The sequence below is a fragment of the Mus musculus genome, chromosome 5 (assembly GCF_000001635.26).
Source record: "Mus musculus strain C57BL/6J chromosome 5, GRCm38.p6 C57BL/6J".
NCBI classification, from domain to species: domain Eukaryota; kingdom Metazoa; phylum Chordata; class Mammalia; order Rodentia; family Muridae; genus Mus; species Mus musculus.
Genome location: NC_000071.6, coordinates 74,379,196 through 74,400,124, shown reverse-complemented (window position 1 = coordinate 74,400,124; position 20,929 = coordinate 74,379,196). Strand labels below are relative to the sequence as shown.

At 41.1% G+C, this 20,929-nt stretch overlaps 1 protein-coding gene across 2 annotated transcripts in view; it reads left to right on the top strand.

The window, feature by feature from the left end:
* Window positions 1-20,929, top strand: part of Scfd2 (Sec1 family domain containing 2) — a 326,927-nt gene that overhangs the window by 131,618 nt on the left and 174,380 nt on the right. For both annotated transcript variants that reach the window (NM_001286437.1, NM_001114660.2), the window contains exon 5: window positions 2,222-2,471. In NM_001286437.1, the coding sequence (NP_001273366.1) occupies window positions 2,222-2,471 (250 nt within the window). The remainder of the gene's footprint in view (window positions 1-2,221; window positions 2,472-20,929) is intronic.

Here is a 20,929-nt window from a genome sequence, read left to right as displayed (position 1 = left end):
GCAGTAAAGTAAATGGAGCGCCTGGGACAGCACGGCTTCTGCTCTGTGTCCTCTAGTCAGAGCATATCATCTGGACATGAAGGTTTCCTAAGATGCTAGGTAACTATATACAGGGACAGTCAGAATTGCAATTAGGTTTTCACATTGGGGTATTTTTGTTTTCCCATAATTCTCACAATTTTGTAACTGTCCACTGTTCTTGGCTTTGTGTCAAGGTCAACTATTGACTTCTAGCGATGATTGAAGCATATTTTGAATATAATTTCATTGGTACATGCAATGTAAGTTGTGTTTGTGTCTCTAGTGAGATATTTTTCTCTCTAGCATGTATCACAGGCCAGAGACTTAGAAATACAGGCCCGAGGAGCAGGTGCCGGCAAGTGCTTTTTGACAAATGAGTTTCTTGCCTGATCCCTTTTAGACTCTTTTACAAAGCTTCCTGCGCTGAGGCAAAAGGCATAGGCTCCTCCAGGGTAGACACGTTGTATGTTTAGCTGATTATTAGGAACTGGAATTGAGTGAGGATGCCCCCCTATCTGCTTATCATCCAAGAATCTGGTGCTTTGGGGGTGACCCTCCTTGAGTGGATGTGGTGCCAAGAGCTCTTTTGGGGTGGCTATTTCATTGTATCACCCTTCAGCTGTTCGCTTCATTCTGACTAAAGGAAGCATCTCTACAGCATTTGCGGTCCCCGGTCCCTGTGTCTCTTTGCTAACATGGCTTCTGCCAAGTGAAAGAGTAAGTAGCCATGCACTCCAGTATGTGTGCTTCCTGAAGCTCTGCCTCCCCATCTATTTCCCTTCCTGCTTCCCTGTCTTCAGTAGCACTTCCCTCCTGGGCTACAGCACCACAGCATTTACATCCTCAGCTTTTCAGTCCTGTTTCCCCACCACATGAGCTATGAGAGCAGAGAATTTGTCCACCCTATTTCCCAGGCCTAGAATCATGGAACACAGTAGGTGTTCAGGGAGTTCTTATAAATGGATTATATAAGTTTCAAGTTCAGATAACTTGCCTTTAATTAGAATATTAGTACTAGTGTCTTTTTACCTAAAACTGCAAGATTTGTGCTGCTGATGTGTGTAGTTTTTGGTATACTTCAGTCCCTGGTCACTCCTAGTGAGGCAGTGCTCTTACCACATGGAAAAAATCCTGAAATTCTCTTCTGAGTGTCACTTAATAAGTTGGCAGGAGAACTAACACCATTGTTGTCGTGATGATGATGATGATGATTTGATGTGGTGGACTGGAGAGATGGTTCACTGTTTAGAGCACTGACTGCTCTTCCAGAGGAAGATTCCTGGCACCCACATGGAGGCTTACAACTATCTATCATTCCAGTCCTTGGAGATCAAAAGCCCTCTTCCAGCCTCTGTATGCACATGGCGCACAGACATGTAACAAAACACCCATAGTCGTAGAATAAATGAAGAAAAATTTAGACTTGTAAATTTAAAAATTGAGGTGAATTACCTTCAAATCCACCAAAGGAAATCTCACAGCCATCCTCAGTGAAGTTCCAAGTTAAGCCATTAGTCTACTTGCCAGGTTTAGCAGGAAATGGCCTTTATGCTAGAAAATATTCTGGCCAATGTTTGCCAATATAGCACACATCAAAAGGGATAGCCTGAGAGACAATGATTCCTTCAGAGGAGCACCCGTGCTCATTTGAATATGTAGATTATGTTAAAGGGGCATTACCCTTCATTACATTCATTTGAGTATAGAGATTCTGTTAAAAGAACATAAGCATTCATTTGAATAGATAATCTGCCCGTTTGTTTTCTTTAAATGGTATTATTTTACTTTTTTGTTTAAGATTTCAAGTTTTCAAAGTGCTTACATTTTTTACAGAGCTGGAAATCTAACAAGGGACTTGCCTGTGCTAGGTCAGCATTCTGCCACTGTGCTGCAGCCCAGCCTGCTGAACCCCTCGCATTTTATTAAAATAAAAAATTACAATCTGGTTTGTTCAAATCACAATAAGATCTTTATCAAAGGTCCTGAAACCTCACCTGCCATTTTATAAAATGGGTTTTTCAGAAGCAGAGGTCTAATGCCAGACTTCTTACAGCGTCCTGTCCAGGACTGATAAACATGGAAGTCAAAGAGTGTGGCCGGCAAGTCCATAAAGATTTTGCAAACCACCTTGGCACTAGCGTCCATCCCAAGCTATGACCTTGTGGGCTGACAGATCTTCCTATCCTTGCTTCCATTTCAGAGCCTTGGGGATTCAACCATGGCTGGTGTGCTAAATCAGCTGCTGCCAATGATTAAGTCCTCAAGCCAGAGAACCAGTGACGACCTCAACCCTGAGGAACTGCTGATCCTGCTCATATACATTTACTCTGTCCCTGGAGACGTCACGCTGGACAGAGACCTGGGAGACGTGGAAGAAAAGGTGAAGAAAGCATTGGCCCATGTCCTCTCTGAGGAGTCTGAGCTGTCCCCTTTGCTGCAGAAAATCACAGGTGAGTGTGGAACAAACCCTGCAGATACATGGGGCTCTGTCAGCCACCTGCAGGACCTGCCTGTCTTTCCCATAGGTTCCTTTTCTAGAAGCTGTAATGGATGGTCTGCTAAGTGCTTATCAGGTTCATAGTTGCTGGTGTCAAAGCCTTGGTCAAATAGCAAAATATTCAGAGAAAAAATTATCTTGTAATGTCTTAACACAGTGTCACAAGATTAGAACTGGTCATTTTCAGGAATTTAATATTATTTCAAGACTGTTATTTTTCATTTGAATTATACTTAATTAGTACTATTCAAAATGACATTGTAGCATCCCAGTAGAGTAGGCTGTGCTAGTTTGGGGGAATCTACAACTGTCTGAAACTGTAATGATTCACCTCCAGTAAGAGCTGTGCTCTCTCCCTCCTGAAAGCATCCACATGTAGTCTGTTAACTCTTGTCAATAATTTACATTTTGTGTAAAGCTAATTGCTAGAAGTCATGGCTAGAAGTTATTGAAGCCTATTCATAAAGCACAAATACTTTTAAAGCAGTCCAAGTTTATTTTCATTCGTGTGTGTGTGTGTGTGTGAGTGAGAGAGAGAGAGAGAGAGAGCAAGAGCGAGCGAGAGCGAAAGCATGTTTAGGTGTAAGGGATATGTAGACATCCCTGGTCAGGTAACCTTAAGTGAGGCAGGATATACATCCTCTTGACCCCTGTGGCTCTCATAGGGAGTATGGGGACTTCTCTGATCTAGGCCATGGTGCTGGAGATCTTAGTGTCCCATGCGTGTGAGCTTTATTTTGTGCCTACTTCTGACCTTTCCTGTAGCTGGTTGTTGAGACTAAACCCTGATGAGATAGAAACCTCATTCAGTCTCCACAGACAGGAAGCGTTTCCTTGCCTAGCATGCAACCTGTTTGCCAGCTTATAATCCACTTAAGTAAAACTTGTGGAATCTGTTGCCATTTTGTTAAGTACAGCATTATATGCCATTACGTGTGTTTATTTCGCTGGAAATAAATATTGACTTAGAATGGTTTAATACGGTTTATACAATGCTTAGAACAGAGCTTTGATTTAAAGTAAAATTGGATGCTAGGAGAACTTCATTGGAAATTATGTTTAAATGAGCAGTTCCCCAGACAGACAGCAAGGCTAGTGTGTGTGTTCTGGCTATGGTTGTTTGGGTAGGCTTTATAACATCTGGATGTTGAGAGCTTATTGCTGGAACTGAAGTAATACTCTAGGAATCCTCTCTCGCACTCTCAAGGTGCTCATTCACCCGCACTTCCTTTTTTATTAGTTTCTTTGCACTTGCTCAGGATATTGCCTTTTTGTGCTTTGAAAACACTTCTGTGAAATCATATTGGTATAGGAAAAAGTTGTTAGCTCAAAATTTAAAAATCAAAACATAAAAAATTGTGGAATTTCTAAGTTTTACCCAAACTTTTTTTTTTTTAACCAACATTAACCTTTAACCAGTATTGATTATTTAGTAGAAGTGGCATTGAGGGTGTTACTTTGGCATATGTCAACTCATCACTGAAAAACATACAAACACAATTACACACAAACACAGTACAAGTAACACACAAATTTCCCCCCCCCCCCTTTCTCTTTTTTTCTCCCTCTCTCCCTCTCAGCTTCCGTAGCCATTCAGAGGACTATATTATAGTCTTCAAGATAGATTTGTAGTTGATTAATATGGACATATCTTTATTAACTATGTTAAAAACTCAAATTCCCTAAAAGAAGGGTTTATATTTTCAGATGCGGCTAAGGAAACTGTGTCATTTATATATCAGGGTGAAAACTTAATCACATAGTGTTTGGGTAGTGGTGATTTGCTTCTGTAAGGAGGCGCTACTTCAGCCTGTATCTACAGAATGAATTATTTTTCAAATATACTTAGTGTCTTGTAACAAGGCCACTGGCTTTCACAGGGAAAGTCTGTTCTTCATTCTGTGGTTATGTTACTCCAGTATATAGTCTTAGCTTTTTTTTTTTTTTTTTTTTTTTTTTTGCCAGCAGAATTTATTTGATTCCTGGTGCATATTCTGTGGTTAGTCAAATATTTTTTAAAATAACTTTGAAAATAAATAACTGACAAGAAATTTGCATCAACTGCTTTACCGTCATATCTATTGTCAGGGTAACAAAATGACTGCCCCCCCTTCTCTGTTAAGGACTTCACCAAGCTGTCTTCTCTCAATTGCTACTTGGCAGAACTAGCACTGACTCTAGGATATGGATATGAAGCCCATGTCTTTAGACCTGAGATGCAAAACCTGCTTCAAGCAACGTAACTGCTGCCTGCTGTAGCTTAGACTTGCTCACCCACAGTCTTCATGCCGTGCCCAGCCATTCCATCACTCTGTATCTGGAGAGAAAAACTCATCTTGTGCTTACTATTTAGCCATTGCTCTTGCTTTTATCTACCTATATCACCATGTTGTAGCATGTTTACCATACCTCCCTATTTTCCAAGTGCATCCTCTTTTCTCTGCATTGTAATAAATTAAAATACTATTATAGCCATAGAAGTCTACTGGTTGCCTGTGTTTTGGAAGCAAGAGTAACGAACTTTATTCTCCTTATTTCATTAATATCTCTTGACAGTAATTGGCCATGTTTTTTAAAAATGTATATTTTTAATCTATTCATTATGTACTTTATTTGTGACAGTTTTTTTATGTACCTCTATTCCTTTGTATAGGAAAGATAATAAGAATCTCTGATTGATAAAACAAAACAAAAGCTGAACGTATTGGTCAGTGGCAGCACACTACTTTCTTCTTTATCTGCTCTCCCTTTGGTAGATACGTCCCCGGGAAGGCTCCAGAGAGACGGGCAGATCCTTTCTATCTGTGCACAATAACTGGAATTGGCTTTTGAGGGTTGGGGGTTGGGAGCTGTGAGTTAAAAACTGGCCCGGCCTGCTTATGCTGGTGGTGTTATGCTTCCTCTGTCCTGCTAAGTTCAAAGAGAGTATGAGTTTCTGTATGCTTCAGTGTTTGCCTGCCAGCCACCAGGAAAATAAAGGGCAGCCATTTGAGCCGTCTTCAGAGGATGACATCTATGCGGCCTTGAGCTGATGCTTGGGATGCCACAGAGGTGTCCTGGAGAAAGCAGAAGGTTTAAGTGCAGAAACCGATGGGTTAAAAGCTCTGGCCCTGCCCTGTCCTAGCAGTGTGGGGTGTGAGCGAGCTGGGGGCTCCCTGTCCTCGGGCCTTGACACTAAATAGCACTGCCCTTGTTGCTCACCTGGGAATTTGCTGAGCGTGAAATGACATTCTTAGATAGTCATTTCATACTCATATGAATGTCATACTTTCACTTATTTTCCTGCAAATTAACATATTGGATTTTAATACATAAAACTAACTTGAATAAACTCCATGATTAGGCAGTTTTCATTACTGCTCATCCAGTTCTTTTCCCTGGGTGTTTATGGTGCCTTACATGCAAGGTCGTAAGGTCTGTTTAGTTCAGTTGACTGCAGAGTGTGAGAATGCATAATTCAGAGCATGTCAAAGTTCTGTGGTTCAAGCTTCAGGCACAGTGAAACTGTAGAAACAGTAATTTACAGTCAAACACATTTTACTCCCTTGTGATAATATGAGATTATGGTTTGGCGTCATTGCTTCAGTATGCTGCACTGGGAGAACTTAACAAAGGCGGATTTTCCTTTCTCTGAGATTAGGGGTGTCCTCCTTGAGTGCCCTGAAGCTGCAGTTGTATCATTGTAGTCTTGAGATAGGAGCATCCCCAGAGACAGTCTGTCTAAGGTTTAGAGGAGAAGGGAGGGAAGACAGGAAAGGGCATGTAGTGGGCGAGTCTCTGTCTCCACCATCACTTCTATCAGGGAAACAGTTTTCTTGAACGCTTCACCCAAAATCATCGAAGTTTTCCCTTAGAAGAAATGTGGGGATGGACAGTGGGTAGAAACTTGCATTTGCCACAGCTATCACTGTAGACAGGCCTGGCAGGGAATTCTAAAGCAAGATGATGCCCTTTAAGGTAAAGTAATGACCTTAATGACCCTGTTTTATTCTTAGGATATTGAAATTGTTTTTTATTGCAAATCTAAAATAATATATTGTCATGTGCTGGCAGGATTGGGCTTTATCCTATTTTAATTATGAGTATTGATTGAGCACATTATTTAGCATTATTCTAAGTTCTCTAAGCATAGAAGTCCTATGGCAGCAGAAGCATTAAGGCTATGTTGAGGCTCTGAACACAGAACTTGGGACAAGGATGCTTGTGTTCTGAGTCTTAATACTTGTGGGCCTAAAGTGAATAAGTTAACCTTACAGATTCTCAGTCTCTTCATAAGAAATCAGAACCCGTGCACTGAAATGGTTACAGTGCCTGACATAGAGCCTAATAGAAAATGTGTCATCACCACTGAGTATGAATAATGGATTCCATTGCTGATTTGAGTCTGACCAAATAGGATTCCTTATGGATGGAACTCGGGCGTGATACCAGACAATGACAGTAGTATGAGGCCTGATAATCCTAGGTAGTAAAATTATAATGTTATATAGTCTCAGGTATATCTCTCTGGGATAGCAAAGGATACATAAGGAAGAGGCTGTAAACTTGCACGTCTAATAAACATACCCTAGGCATTTCAGCTCCAGTGAAGTACACCCACAATGCTAACTTCTCTTTGTTAATTTATTCACAAACACACTACCAGTTTTTGAAACATGCTTTGGGACAGAAGACAAACTATATCTAAAACAAAACCAATAGAGCTTCAGGTTTCACTATGCTTTCAGTGTCAGCAGCAATTGCTGTGGAGGTGAGAATGTGAGCGTCCTCCCTAGGCTTGTGTTTTGAACCCTTAGTCCCCAGTTGGTAGTCCCCAGTTGTCTGGGGAGTTTATAAAGGTGTGGCGTTGCTGGAGGAAGTTTATGGCTGGGGGTGGATGGCCTTTGAGGTTTCAAAACCTAATGGGCGCGCTCAGCATTCTATCCAATCAGTCATGCCTACCTGCTGCCCTGGCTTCCAGCTAATGGTAATAGACTTTTATACCTCGGGAACTTTAAATCCAAATGAACCCTCTCTTCTATAAATACTTTGGTGGTTTACCACAGCAATGGAGACGTAACTAAGAGAGTTGCTTTCACCAGTCCATCCACACACGCTCTTGGGAGGCTTGGGGGTTGCCTAGCTTTTTGTGCCCAGGGTTCAGAAGGTGCAGTGTCTCTCACTGTGCTCAGGAGTGGGCCTGTTGTCCGCGCGTCCCTGCAGAAACACAGAACTTGCAGCGCAGGCTCACCGGATAGAGTACTTCAGGAATCATCTAGAAATAGTGCTACTCCTTGCATATGAACACATCAATATTTTTAGGTCTACTGTGATTTATTAAACCTTTTCCTCAGGTTTGTGGAAGGATATTCTTACAAAACCTGAAACATTTTCAAACCAAGAATTGTAAACGAAAAATAAAAGAAGAGGTAATATGAGTTTCTCCTTTGAGGTTTCTTTTACTATCACATCTGTATCCTTTCTTCATCTCATAGTTTTCTCTTAGTAATACATTAAATTTTAGATGATGCATTTCTGTATATTTCTGTCCCTATGGATACTACTCCAGTTTTAAAAAACACTGCAAGACTTAAGCAATCTTCCCCTTGAGCATTTCTTTCTGGCTTGGTAATAACAAAGGGTTGCTATGGTAACCCTAAGAGTGATTCTGTAAGTCCAGTATCATCCAGTGCATCACCCATACTTGAGTAAGAATGTTAGCTCATTAGAGTAGATGACAGTGTACCAACCGAGGACCACAGAGTCAACACTCGCAGCTAAAGGAACCCACCAGGATTAATAGAACAATCTGTGCAAGGGTTAATCTTATCTATTAGTTCTAAACTGCGGAATCTTGTGTATTCCAACATGCAGGTATCAGACATTTCTGCTAAGGACTGTGCTTTTCTTTTTTGTGTGTCAGACTTCTTGTGGCAGGCCAGCAGAATGTTGCAGGGAGCTGTATCGAGCAGTTTTCTTCAGCGCTTTGTAACCCCGCTGCTCTACCTTGGTCTTTACTTCCCTTGATTTCTAAGATTTCTGCTGCAAATTCTGATGAAGAACACATGTCTGCCCCCAGATCACTCCCCCGAGAAATGTTGGAACTGTTACATTTGGTTTTACTATCCAACATATTAAAACAGTTAACCACAAGCACATATTACTAAATAGCCATATCAAGTGAAGTTTAAAATGTTTACTACATATTTAGAATACATCATAAGCTGTGCAGAAAGAACTCAGAGCTGCCTATTGAGGCAACGCAGCCTCACTGATGCAAGGGATCCCCACACATTACCTTTGCAAGTGCTTCACTTTTCCCTGACACATCATATAATGCATCCATTATTAATTATAACACCAGGACAGATCTTCTTATGCTGATACTTAAATGTGTATAAATGCATGGAGCATCTTGTCTATGTCACTAATGTTTATATCTGCACACATTACAACCTGTAGTGTGTCATACACTAAAATATGACATTTCCGTTCACCATGGACAGCTATGAGACAGTGGGCCCACAAAGGTCTACATGTTCACTATGTTTCTTGATTGCAGCAAGAGGCCATATAGACTGATTAATGCATGCCATCTAGATTAGTGTAATCAACTCTGGTGTTCACATTACACTGTAATCACTTGATGATGTGTTTCTCAGAACACACACCCATTGTTAGCTAGGAAATGACTATAATTATATATATGTTTTGACAAGTAAGAGGATTTTTAAACTAGGTTTTATTAGCAATAGACACAGTATAAATTTCCCAATAAAGAAAACAATGTGTGACATAAAAGGATAGTTGTTTTAAAAACAATGCTCTGGTTGGATCCAGGTATGGCCAGAAATAGCACAATGGGGAGGAAACCTGCTTCCTCAACATGCCCATTGAATACAACAACCTGAATTCCTCCCATGCAGTGGTTCTCAGCCTTCCTAATGCTGAGACCCTTTAATGCAGTTCCTCATGTTGTGGTGACCCCAGCCATAAAATTATTTTGTTGCTACTTTATAACTGTTATTTTGCTGCTATTATGAATAGTAATATAAATATCTGATATGCAGCTTATCTGATGTATGAACTTCAAAGGGGTCATGAGAAAGACTGCTTTAATGTCTTATAAAGTAGCATCAAAGCAGGTATTGAGTGAAATTATTTCTAAAACTAATTCCAGGCATAGCGGCACAGGATCCTGACTCCAGCACTCAGCGGACTGAGACAGGAAAGTCATGAGTATAAGGCTAGCCTGGGCTACATAGTGAGTTGCAGGCCTACGCTATGGAATGAATCTCTATTTCAAACAGAAAAAAAGAGGAGGAAGAGGAAAAAGAGAAGGAGAAGAAGGAACAAGAGGAGGGACAAAAGACTAAAGCTATTTCTCCTTATAATTGCCCCTCCACAATCAATTAGCTATAATAATTGTGATGGTTTTGTATTATTTATAATTCTTTGAATATAAGCTTTTGGAGGGCAAGGATTGTCATTTGGATAAAATAAAATTACTTACATTTTCTTAATATGATTTATAATTGGACTTTTCTTGAATACAAAAGTGATATTAATTTTGCTCCCTAATAATCACAATAGAACTTAAAATTACTTGTAAACTTAATCCTAACATTTTGATAAGTATTAGTACAAAATCAATCAGTAAATAGATATGTGATAAATCTCTAGTGACAGTGTTAGGCAAGATTTTGTTTTACATACTTTGGAGTTGGTCTATTGTAGTCATAGTGCCTAGAATAAAATCACAGGTATATAGCATCATAAATGTATTAAAAGTAATCTTGAGTGATGTTGTGAAGGAAGATCTTGAGAATATTAGTGCCTTAATATTTATGTCCTCAGTTCTAGGAGGCAATACTCCTTCAGAGAAAAGCTGCTCTTGATTAGTGAGTAAGGAGGACCCTTTAGCCCCCAAAGAGATTATTAGGATCCTGATAGTGAAGAAAAACATTGAGGTAAAAACATTTTAGCCTAAAAATGTGGCAAAGAGGGAACTCACTATGTAGCCCAGGCTACCCTTAAACTCATGTTTTTCCAGTCTCAGTCTGCTGAGTGCTAGGATCAGGAGCCTGTGCCACCATGCTTGGCGTTAGTTTTAGGAATTATTTCAATCAGTACCTGCTTTGATGCCGTTTAATAAGCTAGATGGACAGATGATAGATAGATAGATAGATAGATAGATAGATAGATAGGCCAAGTTAGATGGATGGATCGATGGGTGGGTGGGTGGATAAGAAAGGGATATAACAGATTCTAGGCTGAGACTCATTTGATGATGGGAAAATGAAAGACTAACAAGTTGGACACCAAAAAGAGCGCACACATGTGTATGTGTGTGCAAGCACAGTGATACTGTGTTTTGAAACATAACTATAAATGTAAGCAGAAATATAATTTTTATAGAGGCTGACTTTGTCTGTCTACGTGTGTTGCCTGTTTATTCTGTCCATGGCACCTGGACTGAACTGGTCCCAAGCGGGGTGGTGATTTTCACTGAGGCATGTATAAAATGAAGCCCCCTCCCCCTTTTTTATTCCTTTTATTTTTTAAAGCAAAACACATGGCTGCACCTCTTCTTCAGGCTCTTGATTTGTTGCCAAGCTGACAGAGAGCCAACTGGAACAGGAAACTGATATGGAGCAGTGCTCATTAGCAATTTACATTTTCTAATGCAACAAGAGTTCATGTGTTAGGTTTTAGAAGCTGAGGTTTTATCCAAGCAATTCACTGAAATGAGAGGACACTTCATTTTTTATCTGTGTTGTGCTGGTAAAGACAAATAGTTTAATCTGAACAATTCTTTTCATATAGTGGTGTAGGATTTTCATATAGTGGTGTAGGATTTGAGAGTCCTTCCCCATTAAATGTGTTTGGATACTTTTTGGCTGGGAATGCATCTCGTTTTTATGAGTGTGGAAACCAAACACTGGACTACAGTTACAGCTGCTGGTTCCATCCCCTCCTTGGTTTGTAAGAAGTAAAGTAGCATGCTTGTTCATAATTAATAAATGCAGAGTGCTTTATATCGTGTTCCCAGACACTGGTCTCCATATAGTGTGTAATTGTATTTTTAATAATTTTTAAAATTAATCTCTGTCCTGCCAGCACCTTTTTAACTTTTCTTGTTACTCATCTCACTCCTCTCAGAGAGAACTCAGAAAGCAGACAGAGCATCTCAGTGACTGGGGGCTTGGGGAGTTAGCACACGTCTCTTGATTATTTCAAGTTGTTCTCCAAGGGAACAGGAATCCAGACAAGAATGACATCATCTGTGCCGAGCACAGGCTTCTTTAGAAACAGGCATTTGTAATGGCTTTTGACTAGGGGTGGTTATAGCATTTCAGAGGGGCGGGATTGCCAGGTACCAGGCTGGAGGTGTGGGAGCTGTTAGGAGTCTGGACAGCCATCCTCAGCCTCCAGCAGAACAGAAGCCATCTGGGGCTGTGTGTGTCGGAGGTTTTTGGGTGGTGCACGTGCAACGGAAACTAGCACTAGCCCACTCTTAGCTATCCTTATTGTTATTATCTTGTCAGTTCTTGCTTGAGCCAAATCATGCCCAAATTATTTTTTCACAGATTTAACATGTGAAAAAAATCAGGAAAATATGTCTGAGGATGAAAGTATCTGTATAGACTTCCCTACCCTCACCCAGGGTGAGCACCAAGCTTAGGACCTTGATTGTGCTAGTCAACATTCCTCTACTGAGCTATATACCCAGCACCATATTTGGGGGTTTGGTTGACTCTTGTTTTTTCTATTTGACAGTGGAAAAAATTATCAACATTTTTCCTAAAATAATAGAACAGCAAAAGGACTGAAAAAAATTTGGGTCATTATTCTCCAGGGTAGGGAGGAGCCTCAAACAGCTTCTAACTAGTGTGCCACACCCATGGCTCCCTCTATGTCTGGACTCCGTGGCACACCCCTTGGTCCTGGGCCTTGCAGAGCTGTGGAGTATCATTTTCCATGATTGCCTCCCTCTGGGGCCCTTTTCTTCTTTCATTCTCTGTGTCTCTACCACAGGCCATGTGCTTACTTAAATGTGTTATACTCCCTTTATACCAGAGGCTCTTGAACTACTTTCCCAGGGCAGCACAGTTAACCCCTTTAGAGCTCATTCCAAACCACAGAGCCTGAGGTCCACCTTCCTCAACCCTCCAGATTACCTCAGTGCACCCCATCTGACTGTGGGTTTTAATGCAAGCATAGTTTATTATATAGCTGTATAATAATTTCAATAGTATCTGGCATTCACTTCTAGGCCATAAACTCTGTGGGTTCTGCAAATCCCTGTACCTCAAGTGCAAATCTTATCTGCAGGCACATAATAGGCTCTTGTTAATGGTAACTGAATGGTGAAAGACTAACAAAGAAGGAAGCTCTGATTCTGTCTCAAAGTTTCCTGTAACTTTGCAAAAGTACAAATGTGGGGCAAGATCAGGAGAGTCTCTGATTTGGATGACAGGATGGTGCCCAAAGAATAGATAGAGCATCAGAGGGAGCAGGAGTCGTGACATATCATTGGTGAGAAATATTGTTAGGACAACATTCTGTGCAGTGAGAACAGATAATAGCAACTGTAAGTGCAAATCCTGCTTTGCATTTTACTGTTTTCACACAACCAAACTGTTTAGATTCTGGGGACTTTGGGTTCAGTTAGCTGTGGCTTCCCCCAGGTCTGATTTTTCTCATCTTTCTTGCCTTGCTGTCTTTGGTGGTTTGAATAGGTTTGGCTCCTTGTTGGAGTGGGTGTTTGAGGGAGTGTGTAACTGGGGAGGGGGGAGGGGGTTTGAGGTCTTCTAGTGTTCAAGCTCTGCCCAATGTGTCATCAGAGCCTCCTCCTGGCTGCCTGCAGAAGACAGCCCCTATTTAGTTTGGTCTACTTAGTGTTTGTGAGAACTTTGGATCCAAAACCAACTTGAAAAACAGACTTCATCTGAATAACTAGCTAACTAGATTGGTTGGTTTTAGTTTTCTCTTTGAAAAAAATATAAAGAATTCATTCAAGAAACTGTTAGGACTGAGTGGAGGCTGCTCCTTAGGGACCTATACTCCTCCAAATCTGTCCCTTGCTTCATCGTGTAATATTACCTACAGCCACCAATGTCACGGTGTGTGCTGTACTCTGCACTGTCACTGCTGTGTTCATGGTCACCTCCCCGGCAGTGGCAGGAACAAGCCATTGGGAATCTATTCCAAAGTGGCTCCCTCGGTCTGTCACATCATGGCAAACTTGAGAAGGCACTCGAAACCTCCACAGGCACAAGTGTCCTCAGAGATCCAAAAATGCATCACACATAGAATGCAGCACATGAGCCACTTGTTAACTGTGGCCACTGGGATCCTGAGAGCTAGGGGACCTGGGGTCTTTGGCTTGGTTGGAAGAGGACATGAAGAGGTAGCTTAGGAATATTAATTACATCCTTAAAAGCCTGCAGATTTTGGATGGAGGTCAGCAATTTTCTATTTGCAGAAAATCTAGGCTTCTATTTTTATTGTTAAAGGTTACCTTGGCTACTGTCTTGTCAAGCTATTGTGAGAGTACTGAACTTTGATGACCTTATAAATTTCAACACACTTCCTTTTCATTCCAGAAAATGTCCTCTTGAGTTCAGTCAAGCCAGACTATCTCTAACCTAGCACTCTTTCTCCCATGTAGGCTATGTCTAAATTAACAAGGAGCACTAATTTTGTTAACACCAGGCTCTGCCCTTCCAGACAAAGTACAAGTTAGCCGTCCTTTTACCACACTGTCTTAGGAGTGAATACCCAAATCACCTGGTGTGGCTTTGCATACTGGTTATGTTGTCAATAGTCCTGAGCAACTTATGCAACCTTTTTGTGTTAGTCTTCTGAACTAGTCGTGCCTGAATCATGACATCAACAAGATGTAGTATGTGGGTGTCTCCCATCAAATGACAGCTTATGCTCTCGTGAGGTAGTGATTACAGCACTGATGTCCGCCTTCAGTTATAGACACGCAGTCACTAAGCTCATTTTTGAGAATTGGTTTTGTGTCCCTTTTCCCTAGTTTTATTGGGGTATAGTTGGCAAACAAAAGAAATGTAAATAAAAGTATATGTATTTCAGTTCTCTTTTCTTTAAATGCATGTATTGCTTTAAGAATTGCTAATTTCTTCTTGTCATCAAATTATGAAAAGAGGCTGCTTGAGGGGCAGTGATTTCTTCCTGCTGTCGTTCCTCTTCTTTAACAATCCAGTGCTCTCTTACCCATGGCTGCTGAAGGGAAAGGCACTGGCTTCTCCAGCCCTTTCTGGGAAGAGGCTGGCTGGGGAGCAGTTGGAGGTCACTGCTCGGCAGTGCACGGTTCTGGGTTTCCTCTGTGTGGCTGGGCTATCACAGTGTACACTTTCCCGGAAGGTTACTGTGTCTCCACAGCTTCTAATAAGAAGGCATGCTTCATAAGCTTGCCTGTTCCAAACATGGGCAGTCCTGCAACTGAACCATGCATGCTCACCTTGAGGAATCTGGGACGTTTTCATAACCATCCAACCTTAGGGTTTGTTTTTTGTGCTGGGTTTCTTATACCTGCCCCTTCTCAGTCTTGATTGGAGATGTGCGTGACGATGTAAGGCAAACATTTATGTTAGATTGGACCCTTCTCAGTTTCCCCAGGACTCACACTGGATGCCTCCCATGAAACAGTCACTTCACCCAGAGTTAGGATGCTATCCATCATGCCTTTGTACCCCTTCCATCATGGATACCACTAAAACACTAGTTTTCCAAGAAGAAATGCAACGTGGGGTTTAAAGGTAGAGGAGAGTGTCAGGGAGGAACTCTGCTGGTGGCCCAAGTGCGTCTATCCGTCTATCCATCTCCAGTTGGCCTGTTGTGGCTAGCTCTGACCTCTCAGTTACATCGTTGGTCATGTGTGTGAGGACGCCCTATCGACAGTGAGTGGTGGGAGGAGCATGCTCCACCTGATCTGGCCAATAGCACACTGCTGTCTGCTGGAGCTCTTAGTGTGCCTTGTTCTACATGGAACCCGAAAGAATCGTCTGCTTACTTCAACTGTGCATAAGATCTATGTTCCCAAAGCTCTTTGTAAGCACCTTTTCCCTGATAGCAATATTTCACTTCAAATTGTATTGATCACTGTAGCCTCTTGATCTAGTCAATAACTACTTATATGTAGCATGAAACATTAAAAAAACAAAAAAACAAATTTACGTTAGCGCCGGCTAGGTACTGGCCTGTGGCCTCGGTCTGTTTTCAGGCTAGCAGACAAAGACCACATTATTCCTTTTAGCCAGGGCCTGTCTCACCCAGGCTGGCCCTGCCTCTCCAAAGCCACTCTCTCCACCTGGCTCACTAAGTTCCCACTGCTGCCATGCCAGCCCCGCGCTTCCGAGTCCCTGTGGCTGGCTGGGGTGCACTCTTGCACACTCATGCTCTGCCGCCATTACCTTTCTCTCTGGAACCCAGTTTTGAGTCAGTGCGTGAAGGAAGACACCACAGAATCTTAGTTTAGAATCACAGATGACATAATAGCTGGGCGCAGAATCTGGCATCCTAATTTTACAAACTACTATATGTTAGAAATCCTCTAGTGGTGGATCCAGGATCCACCACTTGAATCGACAGCCTCTGGCTTCCTACATTGTACCTGCTTCCCTTGCTCTAGCAGTCCAACAGCCCTCTTTCTCCTTCTTTCCCTCTTCCTCTCCCCAACCGGAAGTCCTGCCTCCTCATCCAGTGATTGGTTTCTTGCAATATTTATTTATTAGGGGAAAATTCCACTACACTTATAGTAGGATCTTAGTTAGGATTTCTATTATTGTGGTAAGCCTCTCCCCTCCCCCCCCCACACCCCCAACCAAAAGCAATTTGAGGAGGAAAGTGTTTATTTCATCTCATTGGTTTCCTCAGCCAGCTTTTTGTACAACTCAGGACTACCAACTCAGAGGCAGCGCCCCCACACTGATCATTAGTCAAGGAAAAGACCTCTCAGGCTTGTCTACAAGCCAGTTGTGTGGAGGCATTTTCAAACTGATGTTCCCTCTTCACTGATGACCCTAGCTCCTGTCAGAATGAAAAAGAAAAACAAAACCGACTAACCAGCTCAGGTGGTGAAATGTACTCTTCATTAGGACTGGTATGATTAACTTTTAATTCCCAGGAGACTGTGAACTTCAGGAAATCGTCATTTCATCAGCTGCCTCTTAACTACTCCTATGTGCTAGACAAGACTTAGTTCTAGAGATGCTGTAGGCAAGCTAGGAAAGGCTGTGCCTTCAGAGAGCTTATCCCTGAATGGTAACAGCCTTTCTTCATTGTTATGTTTCTCTCACATGGTATAGTATCTGATGTGCAGTAAGTGATTCAAGTGTGTTTGCTATACACTGAGTGTAACTCAGCTGAAATGGAAACCCAATGTGCTCTAAAGGAAAAGGAATATATCTAAGCTTTTCCCACTAAAGTGGAAAAACATCTTGTCTTGATGTTTTGTTTTTATAGTCTCTCTTTCATTATAAAAGTATTGTTTTATTAAACTCTACCTTAATTAACCCTGAATGAAAATGAGGACATGATCACTCCTGGGTAGAAGAGAAGGTTCTTATTGTAGATATGAGGGAGAGCACAGCCAGGGGCACCAGGAAGGGTCCATACTGAACTTGCTGGCAGAACAGACCAAGCCCTGAGAAGAGAGAGGGGAGGAGAGTGAGAGAAGAGGAGAGAGAAGGAAGAGAAGGAAGGACAAATAGACAAAGGATGGGGCCAAGGACTAAGAGTATCAAGAGGCCAAGAGAGAGCACATAGCAACATGGCTGCCTTATGTGGCAAAGAGAAACTGGGAGGGAAAGCAAAGCTGGGGTGGGAAGGTTTACAGTATGGACTGGGGGAGGAGTGCTAAGAGGAGCAGGACTTTGTAACCAAATACTTGTGATGCTTAGAGGAAGCCTGGCCTTAAAGGCAGGGTCTGCTTTGATATGTTAAAGGCACCTCAGGTAGCCATTCCTCTAGGGGCCTTTGTTTATTTTCAGGTTCTTATTTTCAGTTTTAGTTTAAGTAGCTTAATTTTAAAAAAGGCACCACTAATAAAACTCAAAATCACTATTCAAAGTCTAAATTGTGGAAGATTCACTCACAAATTAGCAAGTGTGTGGGTTAATAAGACCTCAATAAATAGAAATCCAATCAATATTCTTTTTTGAGATTATAATTACATAATTTCCCCTTGCCCTTTCCTCCATTCAAACCTTCCCAAAAGCCTCTCCTTAGTGCCATTGCCTCTTTTTTCATTGAGAGAGAGAGAATTCCTAAATACACAAATACAATCTTCTCAGTCGGTATTATGTTACTTGTATGCATATATTTTCAGTGCTGACCATTCAGTATTGGATAAACAATAAGTGTGCCCTTCCGCAGTGCAGACTGTCTCCTGGTCTCAGGACTCTTAGTGGACTTTAATTCTTTGTGTAGGTTTTAGCCTCACGGGCATTCCCCATGCTTTTCTGTTGGTGCTTGTGTTTCCCACATGTAGGCAGTCAAGTTGGTGAGACTTTATGAGTGTACCTCTAACATTCCTAGGAGACACAGTCTCACAGGAAGTTTCCTGTTCCTCCAGCATACAGATTTATTAATATTAAGAATTAACAATGCTCCTGCATAGTTATAACTGGCTGTCTTCCTGCTATGATATGTGAAAGAGCATGCTTTCCTTAAGCCTCACCAATATACCATACTGTTAAGCTTCCAAAGTTTTGTCAATCTTTGGGGTGATAAATGCAATTTTGGTATCAGATATCATTTCAATTTTATACTTTTTCTTTTATGTAGGTGAAGTTGAAGGTATTTTCACATTTCAATTTAACTTATCTTATTGTCTATGATTGCTTGCTTTTTGCTTTCCCTTTTAAAAATATACTATTTTATTGTCCTTTTAATCAAAAAATTAAAGTCATTTATAAATTACTTTAAATTATCTATTTGTATATAATTTGTTTATGGTGTTTTGCTACTTATTTTTCTTTAATAATTAAACATTGACTTTCCTCTTAAATTACATCTGGATTTTGAGGTAATTTCAAGTCTTTCCTACTCATGCATAGAGGAACTTGCCCCATCAAAAGGTAATCGTGTAGGTCTTTTTAATATTGGATCAGTTTGGAATTTTTGTTTATAGTTGACATGAGGAATATGTCAAACTTTCTTTTGCCTAGTTGTTACACAGTTTTCCTAACACTGTCTGCTAAACTGTCTAATTGCAAGCCAGTGAGATGGCTTAGAGGGAAAGATACACGATGCCAAGTCTGATGCCCTGAGTTCAACCCCCAGGACCCATAGAGTGGAAGGGGGGATCCGGCTCCATAAATGGGTGTCTAACCCCTCCCCCCAGGGAGAGAGAAAGAGAGAGAGAGAGAGAGAGAGAGAGAGAGAGAGAGAGAGAGAGAGAGAGAGAGAGAGAATATGAGAACATCCCCTTAGGTTGGACCTCCTTGTGGGTTTGCTGTTTGTCTCCGGTCTGTGCATCTCATGGTGCTTTAGGTTTCAGAGAAGGTCTCCTATCCTCGGCTTGGCTATTCCTTCTCATGATTCTTCCTGGTCACCTGACATTCTTTGGTTTTTCTTTTCATGTGAAAATTTACGTATAAAGTCAATTTGTCTATTTCCAGGAGAAAAGTAATTTAAACAACTATTTTAATTATTATTTATGGGCTTAATAAGATGAACTATCTTCTGATGGCATAGAAACATCCTAAGGAAGAATTGGAACTGGCTCCCATCTGCAGTTGTTTCTTTGTTTCTGTCTGTACCAATGTCCAGTTCCTTTCCTAAGAACTACATTTTCTCTATGTTACTCCAAATGAGGCTTCTCTCTCATGATAAGTTCTTAAAATTTTAGTTTAAAAATTTGCTTAGCACACTACCATCTCAGCATAGCCGGCCTGTCTTCAAGGGCAACAGAAACTTCTTCCACGAGTAACTTCCTCAGTATCAACAGGTAAGTGTAAAAGCCCACCCGTGTTTGCTTGTAATCTGATGGAGCCCTGCAATCTGTAGAATTAAAAGACCAATTACTACCAAATGGGGATTGCCTGCTGGAAACCAGGTCTACCTTAGATCAGTGCAAAGGGAATGTTGTAAGAAGGGTCAAAGTGAGGGAAAGGGCCAAAGAGAGGCCCTATTGTCCTCACAACTACATCAGCACTTGGAAGCCGTGCTCCTCAATAGCACAGGAGTGACTGGTGTGACCAGCAAGTGGAGTTTGCATTAGCCAAGCTTTCTTCTAACATATCAGAGGCGAGTGTCTTAAGCACGGTAGCATACGGGAAGCATTGCTAGTTCCTCTCTGCCCGTGGGAGCTGCAGTGCTTCAATGTAATCTTTGTGTTTGACATTTTCTGTCTTCCTTGAGGCATTTGAAGTTGTGCCAGAAATAGGGATTTTTCTCTTCTCCAGTTAATCTTACAGCTGTGGGTTTGCATGATTTATTCTGAAACACAACTTAGAAATAGTGATTACATATGTAAAAATTATGATAGTTGCATAGCCATGAAAATATTACTGAAACTTGCAGTTATTTTTCTTTATAATTCTTTCAACTTTGGTATATCTTGCATGCACTTATAAAGATAAACACTAAAAAGTACCTTTTAAAAAGTAACATTTCAAGATCCAGAGAAATGTTGGAGTAAACCCAGAAACTCACTCTTGATAACTGCTAGGTTTGGCCTGGTCATCTAAATATGTCCATTCTTCCCTCATCCAGATAAGAGTCTCATTGGATGCTTTGCCAGAACGCCTATAAAACCATCCTTTAAATAATGGGGATACGTAATGTAAACCCAATAACTTTTCAGCACCTAATTTAACAAAGGCTAGTAAACATTGCTATCAAACAGGGATGAAAAAATGGTTTTATGGATAACTAAGTAACAAGTTTAAGAAACCATTTCTTAGGCTATGCAATGACTTGCCGTGTATGTCTTAAAACCATGTGGACCTAAATTCAGATTGCTACTGAACATATAAAACCCAGTCCCAGTGGCACACTTCAGCATGGAACAGCATAGGAGAGTTGGGGATGGGCAGAGGATTCCAGGTTGCTGAAAAGGTGAGCTAGCACTACAAAGAACGACTCTTCCTCAAAAAGTAAGCTAGAGAACAATAGAGGATGGTACTTGACATTGACCTCTGACCTCCATGTGTATGCACAAATTGGCACACACACACACACACACACACACACACACACACACACGCACACACGCACACACACCATTTCTTTTCCAGCACTCATATTTGTGTACATTTATTCATGCCATAATTTGCTTAGTCTTTACAACTAAAATGATGATACTTCTGATTATCAATAGAATCATCACTATGAATGTCACTGTTTTTAGATTTAAAAAAATAATTGTATAGTTCTGTACTGAGCCATATCTCC